Source organism: Centropristis striata, chromosome 4 (genome assembly GCF_030273125.1).
Source record: "Centropristis striata isolate RG_2023a ecotype Rhode Island chromosome 4, C.striata_1.0, whole genome shotgun sequence".
NCBI lineage: Eukaryota > Metazoa > Chordata > Actinopteri > Perciformes > Serranidae > Centropristis > Centropristis striata.
In genome coordinates this window covers 39050338-39071702 of record NC_081520.1, presented here as the reverse complement: position 1 = coordinate 39071702, position 21365 = coordinate 39050338, and the positions used below count along the sequence as shown (strand labels likewise).

Here is a 21365-nt window from a genome sequence, read left to right as displayed (position 1 = left end):
TGGCAAATCTGTGCGAAAAAAGTCGCAGATTTACGAGAAAAGAGTGGGAAAAAAGCAACTTTTTTCTCGCAGATTCACCACTTTAACATTGAAATACTTGCAGATTCCAAATTACAACCCTAGAGAATATTGGAGGATTTTACATACTGCCAGAATGTGTAAAAAAACATGCGAAAATAATATTTTGAGAAAAAATTTACGAGATTAAAGTGGCAAATCTACGAGAAAAAAATGCGTCGATTTATGAGATTTAAAGAGGTGAATCTGGGAGAAAAAAGTTGCTTTTTTCCCGACTTTTTTTGCGCAGATTTGCCACTTTAAATCTAGTAAATTTGTAACTTTTTTCTCTAAATATTACCTGAAGTTACCAAATATAGTTCTTTGCCTGATTAAGGGTTAAATAATCATTATAATTAGAAGAAGTTAAATAAATTAAGACACACAATGTTTCATTCTGTGTGTAATGGATCTATATAATGTGTTATTTCCACTTTTTGAATTGAATTACTGACATATATACCTTTCTATGATATTCTAATTTATAGAGATGCATCTATATAAGTACAATGAGGAAAATGTACTTAAAGTATTAAAAGTAAAAGTACTCAATGCTGAAAAATGTAAATCAATATAAATAACAAGAATTTAAAAAATCAATAATTAAAATATTAAGAAGGAAAAAAACAGCAAACCCTAAAGTAGCTGGGACCATGAAATGCTTTCGCTTTAATTTTTGTCAGTGACTTTGGCTGCAACTAACAATTATTTTTGATTAATCTATTGATTTTCAGCATTTCTTGGTTGGTTCTATAAAATTTCAGTCAATCAGTGTTTCCCAAACCCCAAGATGACATCCAGACATGTCTTGTTTAGTCCACAACTTAAAGATTTCCAGTTTATTGTCATAGAGGAATAAAGACACCAGACAAGCTGGAATCAGATCATTTTTTAAAATTAATTAATTGTGAAAATAGTTTGCAATTAATTCAGTAGTTGACAACTTATTGATGAATCTTTGCAGCTCTACAACCCGCTAATCATTTCAGCTGTACATTTACATTTTCATGTGTTTTGTGTGCAAAAATCCTAATTTGTAAAGTGACTAAAGTTATCAAATAATTGTAGTGGAGTAAAAATCTAAAATATTTAGCTCTAAAGTGTAGTGGAAAAGAAGTACTAAGAGTCTTGAGGATAAAATGCACAAGTAATTCTGTATTTTGTGTTTGTGTGTGTCTAATTTCCTGTCATGTTAAGCGACTTTGAGTACCTTTAAAAGCGCTATAAAAATGTAATGTATTATTATTATTATTATTATTATTAAGTAAATTACAACTACCAAAGGGTAGGGTACCAAAGAAACCAGACAAATATGCTGGTAACTTACATAACATCTTGTCTCTATACCTGCTTTATCTGCATTCAGCAGCCATTTATCGGTTATGAAGAAACAGTCAAACCTGAACTGGACAAAGCTGTGTAAACCATGAAAGAACAGATACTTTTTTATTACTTTATGTTATAATAAATTTGCTTTTAAAACAACCTACAAGTCTTACCAGTTTTGGGCAACATGTACAGAATCTCATTGCTTTAAACACTTTAAATATATTTTTTAACACGTTATAATCTGCAGTATACAAGTCAGATCTGTTTCTAGGTTTTGTACATATTAAAAATAAAGCTTGAAATCAGTTTGGTGTTGCACTCTGTGGTTGATATTACATCATTAATAAACAACAATTTCTATCATCGATAACTTCACTCTTTACACATGTCTTTGTACATTATGGCACACAGTAAATATATACTTACATTCACACACAGAGCAAAAAACAAATACATCAGTGAAAACCAAATATTCATAAATATTTACAGGCTACTTACTTTGGCAAACAAACCAAATTCATGGACAAGAATAAAAGTCATGACATGAACACTTTAACCCATTGACGCCTAAAACTGCCTGTAAAACCAAAATTCAACAGAAGTTTCAACGCTTCCTACTAAATAATAGATTTTTCAGCCTCTGTAGCAGATAGAAATGAAATTCAACAAGTATTTGAGAGCTTATACAAATACTACAAAACGACGTATCCGCTTTCCAGACTTCAATGGGTTAAAGGACCATAACAGCAGTTAATTAGTAGTTTTCTGTTTAAATATAGAGTTGCCTCTTTTCAACCTGGTCTCACAGAAATCCGTGAAATAGCCACGAATTTCGCTTAACTCAAAATCCGTGGAATAGCCACGGATTCGCTCAAATTTCCGTGAAACTGACACGGATTTCGCTAGAATGCAAGTTAATGACAGTCATATCCCGTGGCTATTGGTTCGTTCCAAGTCACGTGACTTTCAAGGTTCCGGCGGTCAGAACAAAAAACATGGCGGACAGTTGTCTCATCTTTAGTGAAAAATCAATATTTTGACTTATTTTCTGCATAAAAATGGATTTTGATCACATTTGTAGCGAGAAATATATGTTTTATTTTCTAAATATTCACTCAGTGAATGTACATAATCACTTTGTATGTTGGAATAGCCACGGGATATGACTATGTCATTAACTTGCATTGTAGCGAAATCCGTGTCAGTTTCACGGAAATTTGAGCGAATCCGTGGCTATTCCACGGATTTTGAGTTAAGCGAAATCCGTGGCTATTTCACGGATTTCTGTGAGGCCATGTTGCCTCTTTTACTCGACTGAGTGCAGAATGTCTTGGATCAGAGCTGAGAGTTTAACTGAGAAGTCCTCTCGCAAATGGCCAACTTGCTCTGTGGACGAGGAGGGAGAAGAAGGAGCCAGGCTGGAGGCCCGCTGCTCCTCCTCTAGCCCCTGAAACAGCCTCTCCATCCGGGCCTCAAACACTTGGCTCTGCAGCGCTGCGTTTTGGCAGAACCGCTCCATACTGGCCGCCACTTCAGCCTTACCAGGCTGTGCCGTTTCTATCAGAGCAGCGAGCTCTGCTTTAAGAGCACCCACCCTGCTCTGTGCCTCCATCCTCACAGAACTCACTTCCTGTCCCAAGCGGGAGTTAATTTCCTGCCAGAGCTCAGACTTGGCCGCCTCTCGCTCGCCACCGCTGATCTGTTTCAGATGTTCGATCACCCCGATGGTTTTAGTGTGGAAGTCGCTGATGAGGTCAGCCACCTTGGAGCTGCTGTGCTCCAGGGTTTGGCTCATCCAGTGGAAGGCTTCGAGGTACAGAGCCGGACTGGCAGCTGCCTGGGCCTCTGCCGTCTCCAGGCCCTGCAGATAGAGGCTCAGCTGGCCACACAGGTCTTGGGTGTTGCTGCTGAGAGAGCTCTGGAGCTGCTGGGTGAGGGGAGCCAGGCGCTCCCTCATGCTGGCCAGGGTGGAGCTGAGGTGGCCCGGAGACGGGGACAGCCTCTCCCGGAGCTCGGCCAGCTCTTGGCGCAGACGGGTTCGCAGCCGCTCCGACTCCATGTTGAGCTTGCGTTGCATGTCTTCTGCCACGGGGTTTTTGTTGTCGTCGTCTGGGTTGTAAAGCCCGCTGCTGTCTATGTGGCTCTTGTAGATATTCCTGAGCAAAAAGAGACAAAAGCAGAAGATTAGAAAGTGCTTGGATATTTACAGTACAGGCCAAAAGTTTGGACACACCTTCTCATTCAATGCATTTCCTTTATTTTCATGACTATAGTTCTTGCTTTTCTTTTTCTTTCTTGCTTTTCTTTTTCTTTTCTGTTCTATTGTGCTCAAGGACATGTTCTCTCCTCCTGCTCATTCTGGCCATGAAGGCCAACTGCCAACTTGTTATCGATGTTTTATTGATTTTATTGTTATGGTTATGGTATTGACATCAACCTGCCAAAGGGACTAAAGATGGAAATTAGCTGTTGGCTATAATCTTGCATATTTACATGTATATGTTCATTAATATGTATTGTCCCTGTTTTAAATAAATAAACTCAACTCAAACTCAACATTTACATTGTAGATTCTCACTATAGGCATCAAAACTACGAATGAACACATGTGGAATTATGTACTTAACAAAAAAGTGTGAAATAACTGAAAACATGTCTTATATTCTAGTAAGCAAAGGGTGGTTACTTTGAGGAATCTAAAATACGAGACATGTTTTCAGTTATTTCACACTTTTTTGTTAAGTACATAATTCCATATGTGTTCATTCATAGTTTTGATGCCTATAGTGAGAATCTACAATGTAAATAGTGTAAATGAAAATAAAGAAAACGCATTGAATGAGAAGGTGTGTGTCCAAACTTTTGGCCTGTACTGTATATTTATGTTTATTCTCTTTAAAATGTTTCTTTTTGATGGATGCAAATTCTAAATTTTACTGGTTTTCAGTCTACTTACTCGACATCTTTTGTGAGTTCTGTCTTGTCATGAGCCTGGTTGGCCTTTGAATCGGTCCAGGTTGCCTCCCTGGTGTGACGGTGGAGAGGGTATGCTACAGACAAAGAAAACACAGCAATTTTTAAATGGAAACAGTGTGTCTGAGTGGAAAATGAAGAAACTGATTTATGAAAATAAAAAAGAGATATCTTATCAAAACAACCAAATGCTGGTGTGACTGATATTCCCACACAAAAAGTAATATTCTTAGGAGAATAAAAAAAAAAAAAGATATATGTTTTTTTGCAAAGAAAGTCTTGAGCAGTGTATAGCTGAAGTTGTTAAGAATTAATACATTTTAATAATTGATCAAACTGTTTGGCTGAACATTGATTTTTTTTTCTTTTTTAATGTATAGTCTTTGGTTAAACAGGACTACTGATTTTATAATATACTCCATTATGTTTTAGGAAAAAACATTTTCCCAAACACTAACAACTTAAATATATATATATATATATATATATATGGAGTGTAAAAAATCATATGGAAAACATTTGATAAAAATGTGATCCTGAGTGAAAAATGAAAAAAACTGATTTATAAAAAGCAAGATATCTTATCAAAACAACTGAATGCTGGTGTGACTGATATTCCCACAAAAAAAAACAACAACAGATTTTTAGGAGAATAAATAAAAACATAGATATGTGTTTTTTGTAAATAAAGTCTTGAGCAGTTTATACCTGAAGTTGTCAGGAATGACATGGTGAAGATCACAATTTTTAGATGCATGTTTAAGTTCCTGTGGAGGGACAGATGAGAAGAAAAACATAAGATTTTCACATTGGATCAAACAAATGACTGAAAACTGAACATCTGCAATAAAAAGAAAAACACTAATAATTCCTTTTACATACATTCCCCTCTTGGTCTGAGACAGACGACAAGAAAAAGATCAATATGTGAAGAATCGGCTGGCCTTTACCTGACGATCAGGGGTCTGCAGAGTGACTTCTCTTCTCATCTGACTTATAAAGGTTCTTGTTATCAGAGCAGCTGCCCAAACTCTGCCTGTGTCAACAGTCAACACGTGGAGGGTCACACTGATGTCAGAACACAACATGCATACATACACACACACAGCTACACACTCACACAAACAGAGTGCCTATAATGTTCATAAAAGTTCACAGCATTCCTGCAGCATTGATTGAAGTGAATTATGTCATGTCCATGAGGATGCATCACTTTAAGATGTGTGTCAGAGGGAGAAAGTACTATGATAAGAAGTATGATAGAATAACAAGAAATATCCTGCTGTAAGATAAGAATACTGACATAATGTATAATGTATCTCTCTGAGCACAAACAGACTGATGTACACTTTTATAACTAGCAGGCTACAGTACAGAAACACCCCTTTATGGTCCACTGAGGAACACAGTATATCAGCTACAATTAATTCATAGTTCTTCTGCATGAGTGCTGGCTAAAACAAAAAGGAGAGCACACGTTATTTTAAATCATTTACACTGGTTACCTGTTTTTGCAAGTTTTTATGGTACAATATGGCTGTGCACCAGGCTACCTCTAAGAAATGCTTTGATTTATGAACCAAGACTCAGATCCTTTTGTTCCTGTTGAGCTTAACATGTTGATTAATATTTTAAACATAAACTAAAAAAAAAAAATGATGCTTTATTATTTATTCTAATTATTGTTTTTATTTTTATTTTTTTATACTTTTTAATGACCATCATCATCATCATCATCATCATTATTATTATCATTATTATTATTATTATTAATAATAATAATATTAATAATAATAATTTCATTATTCTTATTCTCATTATTATTCATTATTATTATTATTATTATTATTTTACTCTTTTTTATCAACATTTTATTTTATTTTTTACTATAGTATTAATAGTAGTATAGTATAGTATATACTATTTTTCCTTTTTTTAATTTTTTTTTTTACAAGTTTTGTCAATTGCTTGCAAGTAACACTGAAGTCCATTTGATTTGTTCAAACGGTGCTGTATAAAAATGTTTGATTGATTGCTAACAATGATATAGAAAGATTGCAGCCAATTCAACAATGATTTTAGGCTCTAAATGCGGGAAAAAATTAGGTAGAAGTTTATGAGTTCACCCAGTTCAAGTTTGTGTATCCACAACCAGATAAGAGGTCTGGCTGGATTTCTGGCTGTTTACGTCAAAGACCCTCTTTCCTAGGATCCAGAAAACCAGAAAAATATTAATGTTTACAGTGAGGCCACACGTGTTTGACCCACAGTGCTTGGTATAAATAACAAATACGCAAGATGTATGTAGTCGTATGTATTAAATTGTGTAAAGATCCAGTGTATCCCGTTTTGGATCAGCTCATGGCGCCTTGATGATGAAGGCTTGTTTTGGATGCTTGACAATCAACTGTTTGCAAATTAATGTTTCTGAGCCAGGACAGAGCGAGTAAACAGTGCTGATTGCGATAACTTTGTTTTTCTGTTATCACAATCAGTTCCTGTGCTTTTTTTAAGCAACAAAAAAACAAGAGAAAAGTCAATTTATAGTCAACTTTAAATGCACTATTGAGTCGTCATGCATGTTTACACTGTTTCTGCAATAGTCTGCACTGTATATAGATAGATAAAGATAGAATGGCTTCATGTTTTCAATCGTTTCCTGATTATGATCTTATTAATGTGTAGAATTCTTGATATTGCGATGTGGAGGGTTTTTGCTCCAGTGACATGTGGGGGAAAGTTGAGCCCGGCTCCGTTAGATAACTTACGAAACGTCACTGGAGGATCATAGTCCATGGCTACCATGATGAAATATGTGGGTTATTCCAAAGTCCAACATTTATTTCAATACAATAACAGAGTGAGTAAGACTTTAGTTACTGTACATAAAAACAGCCCTGTTGACTGTTTTCTGCAGATGTACAGAGACACAGAAAAGCTTGTTAAATGAATGCACATACACACAAGCAAGACTTTATAGTATATACTTTTTTTATTTTTCAATTTTAATTCTTAAGATAAAGTGGAGGGATCGTAAGGACACCAAAACCCCCCAACTATATTTGAAGAGAAGACATGGAAAAATTAGTGCAAAATTGTATGAGTCCATATGTAAGGTGGTTCATTCATATTATAATGACCTGCTCGAGGACTGAATTTGTCTTGTTCTTCTTGAGAAGAACTTAAAATGTTGATTATTATATTTTAAATATTTTAAACCCAAACTACATACAAAAATTATGCTTTATTTTTTATTTTTATTATTTGTTTTATTAATTATACTGTGCATCTATGTATATATATGACTATGGCTAGCATCAGATAGCCGCAAGCATCAGTTGGCCGCTAGCTTTCGCCAATGACCGAATTTCACCGCTTTCCCGCATTTCACAACAAAGAAATAAGAGTTATCAGAACTATTGTCCCTTGTTGTGAACCCCAACTTAAAGATATAAGTAACAACAACTCACAAACTTGTTTTTGAGCAGACAACTGGCTTCCTTTGTTATGCTAACTTACATTATTGCCCTAAATGTCAATAATTTATATTTCCAAGTTTTACCAACTTAAATCACTGTTTTAGGCCAAAAAATACAAGATGGCTTTTTTGCAGTGTGTATATCTGAGAATATTTCTGGGCTTGATCTGTGAATTTCAATGTGAATTCAGCTGCTGTGACGCACATGTCCCTTCGTAGACACCTCTAAAGCAAAGCTGCGTTGATGTACATTGGAAGCCAAATCTTTAATCAGTTTCATGGTAGGATTGAGAAGAACAAATGCAGTAATGTGACACGGCAGCACCAGGCAGCCGTACTCTCTGTTTTCCCTGCTACTTTAAACCAGCAACCGGTCCCTTTCACTGTCACTGTCACCTTACCTCCCAGGCCTCATAAATCATTCAGCAAGCCATTGAAAGTTATGCACACTAACTATCCCTCTGCTCACCTCACATCTCTGTCTACCAAAGGACACAGCAGCTCATGTATGTAGGACTGCAGCAGACAGGAGAGGTTGCTGCAGCATCTTCATAACTACTTTATTGGCTATGAGCAAAACAAGGCAGGCAACCAGGAGGCTTTTTACAGATCCTGGATGAAGAATTTGGACACATTAGCCATGCTAAGGACATGCAGTTGCAGGAGTTTCAGGTATTTGTGGTGGCTGAGTGTTGTGCTCCTTAATCTGGTTCACGGAAACAACATGAGCCAACAGTTCCTGGAGAGGCCGCCCTGCCAGCCAGGTAGGCTATCCTGACTGCATACGAATACAAATACTTTATTTTTGGATAGGGACAGTGCACATTAATGAACATCGATAAACATCTTTGCAAATATGCCGGATTATAGCAAGGCTGCTAGTTTGCATCCGTAGTCCCTAAAAAATTAAAAATAAATACAAATATAAAAGACAGCAAGTACATAGGTAAGATACAAATACAGGAGACAACACACACACAACACAACACATACCAGACCCAGACAGGATGTAACTACACAATAAAAAGTATTGTTCAAGTCGTCTCAAGTAGTCTAGACGGAATTGTCCAAAAAGTGAGAGTGAGGAGCATTTATGGGTACAAGTCAGGAACCGGCCTACTTTAATTATTTCAAGGGTGCTGCATCCAAAAATAATGGTTCCCAAGCGAAATTTTGAGTTTTTGACCTTCTCATTTGCATATCAAAATGGCGGCCAAATTGCCCATCTTGCTCCGACCCTAAACTATAGATCCAGAAACTTAATTTCCTCATCTTGATTGCCTACTTACAAAAAACTAATGGTCCAACGACTGAGCAACATGGGCAATTTGGTGGCCATTTGATATACAAATTAGAAGGTCAAAAACTCAAAATTTCGCTTGGGAACCATTTTTTTTGGGACTCAGCACCCTTGAGATATGTAAAGTAGGCCGGTTCCTGACTTGTACCCATAAATGCTCCTCACTTCTTATAGGAGGCCTTTTTTCTGAAATCCATCTAGACTAAAGTCCAGTTAGTGGTCACACTTTTGATGTGATTTGAGCCATTGTTTTAGATTTCCTTTAAAAGAAGAGTAAGTGGGACATGACATTGTCATAACAAGACAAACTTCTTCACCTTCTTTCTCTTTTATGGCATCTGTGTACTTCATTACATTTATTTTTTCTAACAGGTTTCTACTGTCCTTTGGGGAGCTTTATTCCAGTCCCCTGTCCCAAGGGAAGCTACGGTCCAGCTGCTGGTGCTGTGTCCATAGACAGCTGTCTGAAGTGTCCTCCTCACCACTACTGTCCTCAGCCAGGCCTGCCTTCCTCCCTGCCCTGTGGTCCTGTGGCTCAGCAGCCTCTGTCTGGTCAGGACACCTGCGTCTGCCTGGGACACGGACAGACTTTCCAGGTGACGTGGTGTTTTCACACGATCGTAGGATCAATCAGTCATGTGTGTTCCCTCTGGTGTTTATGTGACCTTTTTCATACCAACAACACCACATCTTGCTGTACTGTCACCTACATACGTCTTTATCCCACACTGCAAAAAAGCCAACTTGTATTTTTTGGCCTAAAACAGTGATTTAATTTGGTAAAACTTGGAAATATAATTTACTGACATTTAGGGCAATAATGTAAGTTAGACCAACAAAGGAAGCCAGTTGTCTGCTCAAAAACAAATTTGTGAGTTGTTGTTACTTATATCTTTAAGTTGGGGTTCACAACAAGGGACGTTCTGCTAACTCTTATTTCTTTGTTAGCTAGCGGCTAACTGATGCTAGCGGCTAACTGATGCTAGCGGCGCTGCTTGTTACAGCTACAAGAAAGAGTAGCCATTAGCGTATCAATGCTAACTCAAAATTGTGGTCACAACATTAGCTGACATTTCATAGCGGCGTTACAATCGTGCCAGAGAAATTCAGAGTTGAGTAAACTCAAAAACAAAACTTAAAATATTTAGTTTAATTGTCCAACTTAAAATTTTATCGAAGTTTGTTGCCTTGAAATTTTGAGTTCACCCAACATTAATTTGTTTGCAGTGCATGAGCTCCTCCTTTATTCTATAAATCATAAGTACTCCAATTTCTCAAGTTTTTCCTCTTGTCACTCTTGAGACCTGGGATATATTGTACACACCAAACACTGTAAGCAAGTAGATTCCTCACTGAGAGATAACTCAGAAACTTAAGACTGAACAATCTGTAGCTTCAAGCTGAAAGAGCTCTGGATCAAGTTTCCTCCGAGCAGGATCTTGTTTCAGAGACTGCTGCAGCTTGTACAGGTGTTGAGGCCTCCACTCAACAGCTCAGAACAAGGAGAAGGAGATTTGTTTTCTCTTTGTTTTTTTCCCTAGTGGAATATAACTAAGTACATTACTCATGTACTGTATTTAAGTACAATTTTGAGGTACTTGTACTTTACTTGAGTATTTCCAATTTATGTAACTTTATACTTCTACCCCAATACATTTTGAGGCAAATATTGTACTTATTACTCCACTACATGTAGCTGCCAGCTTTAGTTACTTTTCAGGTCAGGATTTAACATACAAACACGGGAAATTTAAAGTGATTTATCATTTCTTAAAATGAAACCTAATATCAATTAAATAGTTAAAATTAGCCCTAGCTTGAAAATATAACTGTTGCTAATACAAATAATCTAATAATATATTTAGAATATATATAACAATCTGAATGGGTCCATTCTGCATCGAGTATTTTACTTTTGGTACATTTTGATGCTGGTAATTTTGTACTTTTACTAAAGTAAGTTTGATTGTTTCCATTTTTCTGTAAGTCGCTTTGGATAAAAGCGTCTGCTAAACGACTAAATGTAAATGTAAGTAAAGTATCTGAATACTTTTCCACCACTTGTGAGAACCAATGTGAAATGAATGAGGAAATGAATGAATGAATGAATGAATGAATGAATTAATGAATTAATGAATGAATGATAGAAGGAGGAAAGGAAGGAAGAGAAAATATGAGGAAATCAAATACTTAATGAAATAAGAGAACGGATGGAAGAAAGTAAGGAGAGCAACAGTGGGATGTTAATGCATGAAGGAAGTAAGGAAAAAGATCAAGTATTCAATCAAGAAAGGAAAGAATTTAGGAAAATTAAAGAAGGAGGATGCACGGAAGCAAAGAGGGTAGGAAGGGAGGAATCACAAGGCAATCACTGAAGGAAGCAAGAAATTAAAAAAAGGAAGGAAAGGAAGAAAGTAAAACCTAAGGGATTCAAGGAGGGAAAGGAGGAAGTGAGAAAGGAAGCAAAAAACATAAGGGAATTAATTATGGAAGGAAGGAAGGAAGGAAGGAAGGAAGGAAGGAAGGAAGGAAGGAAGGAAGGAATACAGATAGACCGAAGTGGTTTGACTTTGTCAGTTACTGATTGTGCGGTCAGATTAACATGTTAGGTAAGAAACTGTCCTCATTGTGAACTGCATGCAGCATTATACAACACCAGGGAAACAAACTCTAAACCAGGGGTGTCAAACTCTGGCCCGCGGGCCAAATTTGTCCCGCAGTGTAATTTTACAATATACGCGAGGCAATACCAAATTATTATATTATTATTGTAAATTAATGACATTGATGTGTTTTTTATTTGAAATTTGATTTTGCATGTCTGCACTATTTAGTTATATATTTTATGTTTATAAGCGTATCTGGTTCCATATTTAATGTTAAAGCAAAACATGTTTGGTATATATTAAAAGGTTTATTTGTTCAATGTTGGCCCGCGATTTTATTCAAGTTTTAAATTTTGGCCCATTGTGTATTTGAGTTTGACACCCCTGGTTTAAACCCTGATGCTCTTTCTGCAGACCAGTGATGGCCGCTGCCTCTGCACCATCGGCTACCAACCGACCAACACCGGAGACGCATGTGCACACAAACTCTATGATGTCTGCAGAGACGGAAAGACACGCACTCAGTCCGGAGACTGTCTGGACAGATATCAGTGGTCACTTCACTGCAGGCAGCAGGTCAGACCCTGTGTTATCACATCACACAAACTAAACTAGAGCAAAGGTAATCAGCATGTCTTTCACACAGTCTCTCATCTCCTCCTAAAGATCTGTTTGAGTGCTGCTTGAAGATTATGATAGACTGTAGACTGTGATCTGTTTACAGAACACACTGACAAAATATACTTTACAATCAGAGACAAGGCTACTGAGTACAACCTAGATGTCTTTGCCCTTTCCTCCCCAATCCGACAATAGCTTATCTAGTGGAGGCTTGTATTAGTCCCACTTAATAATTAACTATAAACTGCTTCCTGTGACTGTCGGTTTGCAGGAACTTCTCTGTGCTCCCCATGCAGTGTTTATTTTTGTCACTGCACTCCAGAGCAGTCTCTGGTAGAGATGACCTTACACCTAGTTACACACTTCAGCACACATCCACAATGCTGCCACTTTTTATATGGTTCTTAAATAATAATATGTGTGGAGTTTGCATGTTCTCCCGGGGTTCTGTCCGGGTACTCTGGCTTCATCCCACAGTCCAAAAACATGCACTTAGGATTAATTGAATGAGAGCGTGATTGTCTGTCTCTATGTGTCAGTATGCGATAGTCTGGCGACCTGTCCAGGCTGTACATTTACATTTAGTCATTTAAGAAGAAGAAGAAGATTACTTTGTTAATCCCACAATGGGGAAATTCAACCTCTGCATTTAACCCATCCTTTTTTTACACACAAGTGAACACACCATGCACGGAGCAGTGGGCAGCACATTACTGCACCCGGGGAGCTGTGTAGGGGGGTTAGGTGCCTTGCTCAAGGGCACTTCATTCCCAGACCTGTCGGTACTGGGATTCGAACCGGCGACTCTCCAGTTACAAGAATGTAGCAGACGCTTTTATCCAAAGCAACTTACATAAAAAGGGAAACAATCAAGGTATAGTGCGATAAGAGCTGTTAGTGCAGCAATAAGTGCTAGTGACAATTCTTTAAGGAGTAGAATTGACTTGTGGTGCTAGGAGAGAAGGATGAAAAGCTGGGTCTTCAGGAGTTTTTCAAAGGTAGAGACAGACGGACGCCCCTGCTGTGGTAGGAACTGGTAGTGCATTTTACTAACGGGGAACAACAAAATAATAACAATATCCCCCGCGACCCGAGTGTAGATAAGAATAAGGATAATGAATGAATGAATGAATGAATCTTATTGATCAATAAAGTCTAATCCTTGCCCTGCATTGCTTTCTGCAGGTGTGTCCATCTGCAGAGGATTATCGGGGTTACGATGGAGAGCTGGGTCTATGTGTTTGCAGAGAGCCTCCTGGAAGAGCTGCGTGTGGAGGCCTCTGTAGGAGAGGACCAGCTGCTGAGCTGAAGCTCCGCTGCAAGTCCAGTGGAGAGATGGAGCTTATGTGTAGCTTTGACAGTCAGGTGAGCAAAGGCAGCTGAAAATTTATATAAACACACACTCAAAAATAAATGAATGTATGAAATAAAAATACAGAAAGAAAGTTTGCTAACGTTTTATATTAAGGTTCTTGTAATAGCCATTAATTAACAATTAAGTGTTAATAATGGCATTACAAACACCCATGACCCACCCATTATGTCTTTGCCATGCCTTTATTAATCTTATTTTGTTTGCTTATTGATATTAAAATATACTTTATTGCTCATCTATTATAAGTTAACTATAAGTTAACTATGCTTTTTGCAACTACCGGAACTAAAGCGAGAACAGTACCTTATTACTTGTTAATTAATGCTTATTAAGGACCTTATTATAAAGCGTTACCAATAAATGTATAAAATAAAAATACAGAAAGAAAGTTTTCTAGTATTTCGAGTCAATATAATCGAAAGCCACTGTATACAAGAAGTACCTATGATATCCATACAGTATTTCCATTGAATAAACATAAAGAATAGTTTGAGTTACATTACCTGGTCGGACAATGCAGACTAAACCTTCACACAATGTTGTCTTTATCACCCCAGTAGTGAAAGCTTAAGACAAGTGTCTCTTATGTTGCAGTGACCTATTAATGCCAAACGCTGTTATTGTGTGTGTGCAGGTGATGGGCGTCTCAGGCAGTGTGCTGCAGACGGTTTTTCAACAGTCCCCGGGGACTCCTCTGTGCAACAGCCATCTCAACTCCTCACATGCTGTTTACATTGTTCAGACAACAGGTAGAGACACACAAAGTGGGTTTTTGTCTGGCTCTTCATCTCTCTCTCTCCATTTGTCTTCCACTTGTTTCTCTCCACCTGTCTGATTGCAGAGGCGGGCTTCCTCGGCCTCCTCAGCGGCCTCCCCAAGGAGCTTCAGCAGCTGTTTCCTGCCACCACACAGCAGGACACTCAGAGCTCAGCTGGTTTGTCATGACAAAACAATATTTTTTGATCATTAAAAACCAAAATAACAATGAATAATGAAGGTACTGTGCTATCGTTTTATTCTTAGAAACTGATGTTCTGTGGGAGCTCCCCGGAGTTGAGAATATCAGTCACAGCAGAATAGAAATGAATTCCAGCAGCACGAAGGAAAACATGAGCGATGTCAAGAAAGATATGAGAGAAACGAGTGTTACCGGAGTTCTGAACCCCACAACATGTCTTCATTTAGGAGATGTTTTATTGTTCACTGTCGACACACGTCACTTTCCTCAGTACGATCTGTAAGTCAGATAAGTTTTTACAGTCCGTTTCACTACTTTGAATCTGTATTTGGACTGACTTAACCTTGCTTCATGTCTTTCAGTGATAACTTGTACAACACAAATAGCGGTTTCGACTGGGGTGCATTCAGACAGCTAAAAGAAGAGCTGACTCTGTCTTGGACTCCTCCCAGCTTCTTTACCCTGGTCTTTAGCCAGCCTGGAGTCTATGCTTTTATGCTGAGCAGCGATCAGTACAAACACTTGGTAACTAAGTTTAAAACAACATAAAATGAAAGGTTCCCTGTGTAGTTTTCATTATAAATAAACCTGTTTTAATTTTTTATGTCCAATACTACTTGCTTGCTTTCCTGAGGCCTAACATCCACTTTAGAACTTTTTGTAACGCTTTATAATAAGGTCCTTAATAACCATTAATTAACAAGTAATAAGGCATTGTTCTCGCTTTAGATTCGGTAGTTGCAAAAAGCATAGTTAACTTATAGTTAACTTATAATAGATGAGCAATGAAGTATATTTTGATATCAATAAGCAAACAAAATAAGTTCAATAAAGGCATGGCAAAGACATAATGGGTGGGTCATGGGTGTTTGTAATGGCATTATTAACACTTATATAAGCTTATAAACACACAATAATGTTAATAAGCATCTTGTAGGGACTTACAAGGGCCTTATTACTTGTTAATTAATGGTTATTACAAGGACCTTAATATAAAGCGTTACCAAACTTTTTATGTAAGAGATTAAAAAAAGTGCAAATAATAGAAATATGCATCAAGCTACCACATTACCCATGTTGTTCAAGAGTTATTGCATGCATTGCTGGTAGAGTGCTTGATACAAGTACAAGAGAGAACTGCTAATGAAGATATTACTCAACAGCACCTGTAGTGGTCAAACATTTCACAGGGCATCTTTATGTAGACGTCCAATCAGTGTTGAGGGTAAATTAGACACATTAACCCTTTATCAGGCAAAGAACTATATTTGGTAACTTCAGGTAATATTTCGAGAAAAAAAGTTGCAAATTTACTAGATTAAAGTGGCAAATCTACAAGAAAAAAAGTTGCAGATTTAAGAGATTTAAAGTGGCAAATCTGCGCGAAAAAAAGTAGCAGATTTACGAGAAAAGAGTGGCTTTTTTCTCCCAGATTCACCACTTTAACCCTTAATAGAGCACTCATTGAAATACTTGCAAATTCCAAATTTCAACCCTAGAGAATATTGGAGGATATTACATACTGCTAGAATTTTTAAAATAAAACATACGAAAATAATATTTTGAGAAAAAAGTCTACGAGATTAAAGTGGCAAATCTACGAGAAAAAAATGTGTAGATTTATGAGATTTAAAGTGGTGAATATGTGAGAAAAAAGCTGCTTTTCCCCCACTTTTTTCTTGTAAATCCGCGACTTTTTTCGCGCAGACTTGCCACTTTAAATCTCTTAAATCTGCAACTTTTTTTTTCATGTAGATTTGCCACTTTAATCTAGTAAATTTGCAACTTTTTTCTCGAAATATTACCTGAAGTTACCAAATATATTTCTTTGCCTGATAAAGGGTTAACACTAATTTGACATCTATAAAAAGTAGCAAAATAATTTTTTCATTTTGCACACCTTGGTCTGTTCTTGGCTTTTAGATTGCAAGACAAACAAGCATCTGTATTCTGGTTTAAGTTCCTCCACCAATCAGAATATACAAGTTGAAAGCATAACCTGACAAAGTTCTTGATTTAGGTTTAAATGAAGCAAAAAACACCTTGATAGTTGAAACACTATGAGATTTTCAGTACATTTTCTACTCTGTAACTCTTCCTACCCAGTATGTGCGGGTGATGCCTGCAGGAGGCCAGTGTTACGAGCCCGGCCCCTTCTTCCCCACCATCCCTCGTCACGTGACCAGGGTGGGAATCAGTCGGAGACGCAACCTGTTGCTGAGGCCAGACTGGCTGTCGACGGGAGGACTGCTGTTTGGAGCTGTGATCATCCTCTGTTTATGTGTTGCACTGCTGGTTAGTACACGAACACACACACTATCACATGCTCAAATGATCACTTATTCACATGCATCCATTTTGGGCTTCTCCCCTTATACCTGTGTTCATACATGTGTCGAAACCAAATGGCTTTTTGTTATGAAGACAGAGCATAACAAAGGAATGTTGACAAGTTGAACTTCCTGTTGTACAGATGCTGGTGCCAAGAGTGAAAACTTAGTTAGGTATGAAAGCTTTTAGCTACGCCACAACTTTATCATGGAATAATTTGCAAAAGGACTTGAAACCAGTGGGGGCCTCCACGGGCCACTGCCCCTGTGAAGAAGCCCTTGGCCCCTGCTGTGGCCCCTGTGCCAAATTAGTAATAAAATGATCAATTTATAACGATGAATGACGGAACAATTCTTACCTATTTTTTGTTCAAACAATATCTCATTGTACACAAAATGAACCCAGAATGTGTACATTGTATAATAGTTGAATTGTGCAATAATAGCTTGTGTAATTATAAAAAAAGATCATTTTCACTGTACTGCACTTTCAAAATAAAAAAAAGTAATTGTGCACAAAAATGGGAAATGCCATTGTTGTACAAAAATAGTTGTTATTGTTGGTAAGTCTCATTGTTTCAATCAATGTATTTGTATCTTCCAAATATACTTAGATTAGATTTTTAAATAACCTAAAATAAAGGGTTTGAATGCTTAAATATCATCTTTGGCATTTTTTTATGTGCCCCTCTGATTGGCCCCTGCTTGGCCCCCACAGTAAAACTGGTCTAGAACCGCCACAGCTTGAAACTGTCTGAACTGCTCACAATTGGTGAATTCAGATCGGTTTTAAAGGACAAAGAAACCGTTTGCCTGGGTCAATGTGACTGCTCTATATAGGTTGGCTACTGATGCTCACAGTGTTGTTGTGATGGCTGTATTTGTGTTTCTGTCCCATGTATAGATCCTGTTCCGTGAATATGGATGGCCTGAGAAGGAGCCAATCAGAGCGCGGTATCGATTGTTGCAGTTGGGTTATAACATGGACGACTACTCATCCAAAGGCTCCAGAGTGATCTCACTGAGGAAGATTCACCGAAACCAACAAGCAAGAATGACACAAGACTCCATTCAGCCAGGTGCATTATTTTAGCTGTTATGACACGCGCGCACACACACACACACACACACACACACACACACACACACACACACAGTCACAGAGTCATTTGAAAGCCTAAAGGCCCATAGGTTACATAACTTACATTCAAACATGAGCTGCAAAACATGAATCAATGCACCTGCAGCGTGCACACATAACCTGCTCACACTTACACGTACACGTAAACACAGTGACACATTGATGCCCTCTGAGGACCCTTGTGTGACTGATTATGTAACACTAACAGTGACCTTGGGCATTGCTCCCACCCAACCAATTATTGTTGAAAACGCTCTTGTAACATTCCTGATGTCACGTGCAGTAAACCAACAGTAAAAATGGCAAAAGTCCAAATCTCACAGGACTTGGGAAATCCCTCAAATGACGATATTGTTGGATTTAATGCAATTTCCCCCCATAAAAGTATTTAACCTCGCTAAATACATTTATTTATCATTTGACTGGTCTGTAGGCTATTATTTAACCAAGAACGTATACAAATTTCCTCCCTTATGCCACTTTTTTTTATTAATGCTATACCCGGCCTGGGGAGACACAAGCTATTCACTTCTACTGTAAAGAGTGAAATGATTTAGTAACCCTTTATCAGGCAAATAACTATATTTGGTAACTTCAGGTAATATTTTGAGAAAAAAGTTGCAAATTTACTAGATTAAAGTGGCAAATCTACAAGCAAAAAAAAGTCGCAGATTTAAGAGATTTAAAGTGGCAAATCTGTGCGAAAAAAGTTGCAGATTTATGAGAGAAGAGTGGGAAAAAAGCAACTTTTTTCTCGCAGATTCACCACTTTAACATTGAAATACTTGCAAATTCCAAATTTCAACCCTAGAGAATATTGCAGGATATTACATACTGCCAGAATGTGTAAAAAAACATGCGAAAATAATATTTTGAGAAAAAATGTACGAGATTAAAGTGGCAAATCTACGAGAAAAAAATGCATCGATTTATGAGATTTAAAGTGGTGAATCTGGGAGAAAAAAAGTTGCTTTTTTCCCGACTTTTTTCGCCCAGATTTGCCGCTTTAAATCTAGTAGATTTGTAATTTAAGTTACAGTTTAAAGTGGCAAATCTGCGCGAAAAAAGTTGCGGATTTACAAGAAAAAAGTGTGGGAAAAGAAGCTTTTTTCCTCCCAGATTCACCACTTTAAAGCTCATAAATCTGCGCATTTTTTTCTCGTATATTTGCCACTTTAATCTCATAGACTTTTTTCTCAAAATATTATTTTCGTATGTTTTTTTTTACACATTCTAGCTGTATGTAATATCCTCCAATATTCTCTAGGGTTGAAATTTGGAATTTGCAAGTATTTCAATGAGTGTCCTATTAAGGGTTAAAGTGGTGAATCTGGGAGAAAAAAGTTGTTGTTTTTTTTTCACTTTTTTCTCGTAAATCTGCAACTTTTTTTTGCACAGATTTGCCACTTTAAATCTCTTAAATCTACGACTTTTTTTCTTGTACATTTGCCACTTTAATCTAGTAAATTTGCAACTTTTTTCTCAAAATATTACGTGAAGTTACCAAATATAGTTCTTTGCCTGATAAAGGGTTAATCAACTAACGTTAGCTGTCCATTCCAAAGTGGACACTTAATTCCCAAGTATTTCAATGAGTGCCCTATTAAGGGTTAAAGCTTATGAGAATCACACATGAAGACACCAAACATGAAAATTAAAGTGGATGCACCGGAACATGCAGGTAGGTGGGTGGGTGACACGTTTCAAGCTAATTGATTTTCATCATGCTCGCTCTTTGTACTGATCGCTGACTCTCTTCGTGTTTCGCTCTCTTGTCTGCAGTCTGTGGAGACACCTTGGAGGACTTCTGGGATTACGAGCACCAGGTGGATCTGGAGGCATTCAGCAGCAACACCTTCTACGGCCTCCTGCTCAAACAGAGTCTGTCTGTCACCACACGGCTGGGACAGCTCACCACTGAGGCCTGTAGCTCTTTGTTTAGACATTTACTAAAAGTACAGCGTTTTAAAGGATTGACATCAACCTGGTCTCACAGAAATCCGTGAAATAGCCACGGAATCGCTCAAATTTCCGTGAAACTGACACGGATTTCGCTACAATGCAAGTTAATGACAGTCATATCCCGTGGCTATTGGTTTATTCCAAGTCACGTGACTTTCAAGGTCCCGGCGGTCAGAACAAAAAACATGGTGGACAGTTCTCTCATTTTTAGTGAAAAATCAATATTTTGACTTCTGCATAAAAATGGATTTTGATCACATTTGTAGCGAGAAATATATGTTTTATTTTCTAAATATTCACTCAGTGAATGTACATAATCACTTTGAATGTTGGAATAGCCACGGGATATGACTGTTATTAACTTGCATTGTAACGAAATCCGTGTCAGTTTCACGGAAATTTGAGCGAATCTGTGGCTATTCCACGGATTTTGAGTTAAGCGAAATCCGTGGCTATTTCACGGATTTCTGTGAGATCATGTTGATTGACATATACCCTCTTTATTCTGTCACACTCACTCTGATGCATGTAATTAGGTTTCTTCCCTTTCCTGGGACATCAGAGAGTATTCTCTCATCTACTGCTTCACATAGAAACTGATTAATATCCTGAAGTACACATCGCCACATTATTGTTTTATAAACAGGTGAATATTTAATGGGGTAGGAGGCCTCAGGCAACAATTCATGTAATTTATAACAGCATTTGTTTACACAGTCACAGTGTTGGGAAACCATCCATCATCATCATCATCATATTATTATTCTGCATCTTGATTTATTGATTTTATGTTCTTATATACTCTAAAATAATTGATATTGTAAGATCATTTTTGCTGTTTGTCAAATATTTTGCCGTTTTAAAGGATCAGGGGACCACTCACATTTCTATGTGCTAAATATCAAGCTAGCACCAGCAGCCTAGCTTAGCATAAATACTGGAGAAAAGGGGAAACTGCTCTTGAAATTTAACAAAATCTGCACACCTTCACAGGTAAGCCTTACTCTTCTTTGGACAGTATTGCTCTGACTTTTGCAATATTATAATTAGTGATCTTTAGAGGTGATGGAAGGTGTACTCTGTTATTTTTGGACACATTAAATCTCAGGCTGACTGTTTCCCCCTGTTTCCAGTCTTTGTGCTAAACTAAGCTAAGCTAACCAGCTGCTGGCTGTATCTCCATATTTAGGGTACAAATTTAAACTGGAATTGATCTTCTCATCTAACAAATTTAA

At 37.5% G+C, this 21365-nt stretch overlaps 2 protein-coding genes across 3 annotated transcripts; one reads left to right on the top strand and one right to left on the bottom strand.

The window, feature by feature from the left end:
* Positions 1 to 1527: 1527 nt before the first annotated feature.
* Positions 1528 to 5390, bottom strand: zgc:162608 (uncharacterized protein LOC100037332 homolog). Of its 2 annotated transcripts, none has more exons than XM_059331505.1 (4): positions 5310 to 5390; positions 5068 to 5126; positions 4343 to 4436; positions 1528 to 3542 (listed from the first exon to the last, which is right to left on the bottom strand). In XM_059331505.1, the coding sequence occupies exons 2-4, from the start codon at positions 5114 to 5116 to the stop codon at positions 2693 to 2695; spliced, it is 993 nt and encodes a 330-aa protein (XP_059187488.1). In that variant the 5' UTR covers positions 5117 to 5126; positions 5310 to 5390; the 3' UTR covers positions 1528 to 2692. The 2 variants fall into 2 exon arrangements, with proteins under 2 accessions (XP_059187488.1, XP_059187487.1); XM_059331504.1 differs by having other exon boundaries at positions 5242 to 5342.
* Positions 5391 to 8561: 3171 nt separating this feature from the next.
* LOC131970745 (uncharacterized) lies at positions 8562 to 21127 on the top strand. Its single transcript, XM_059332166.1, has 12 exons — positions 8562 to 8601; positions 9510 to 9733; positions 12158 to 12319; positions 13550 to 13729; positions 14374 to 14488; positions 14581 to 14673; positions 14763 to 14976; positions 15060 to 15222; positions 16804 to 16992; positions 17932 to 18106; positions 19951 to 20155; positions 21124 to 21127. Exons 1-12 carry the CDS (start codon positions 8562 to 8564, stop codon positions 21125 to 21127), a joined length of 1764 nt encoding a protein of 587 aa, XP_059188149.1.
* Positions 21128 to 21365: the final 238 nt, after the last annotated feature.

Coding starts and splice junctions, on each gene's coding strand:
- zgc:162608 (XM_059331504.1), bottom strand. Junction 4,437..5,067: donor GTCATTCCTGACAACTTCAG/GTATAAACTGCT, acceptor CTTTGTCTGTAG/CATACCCTCTCCACCGTCAC. Junction 3,543..4,342: donor GAACTCACAAAAGATGTCGA/GTAAGTAGACTG, acceptor CTTTTTGCTCAG/GAATATCTACAAGAGCCACA.
- LOC131970745 (XM_059332166.1), top strand. CDS start 8,562: ATGAGCCAACAGTTCCTGGAGAGGCCGCCCTGCCAGCCAG. Junction 12,320..13,549: donor CACTTCACTGCAGGCAGCAG/GTCAGACCCTGT, acceptor TGCTTTCTGCAG/GTGTGTCCATCTGCAGAGGA. Junction 14,977..15,059: donor CACTTTCCTCAGTACGATCT/GTAAGTCAGATA, acceptor CATGTCTTTCAG/TGATAACTTGTACAACACAA.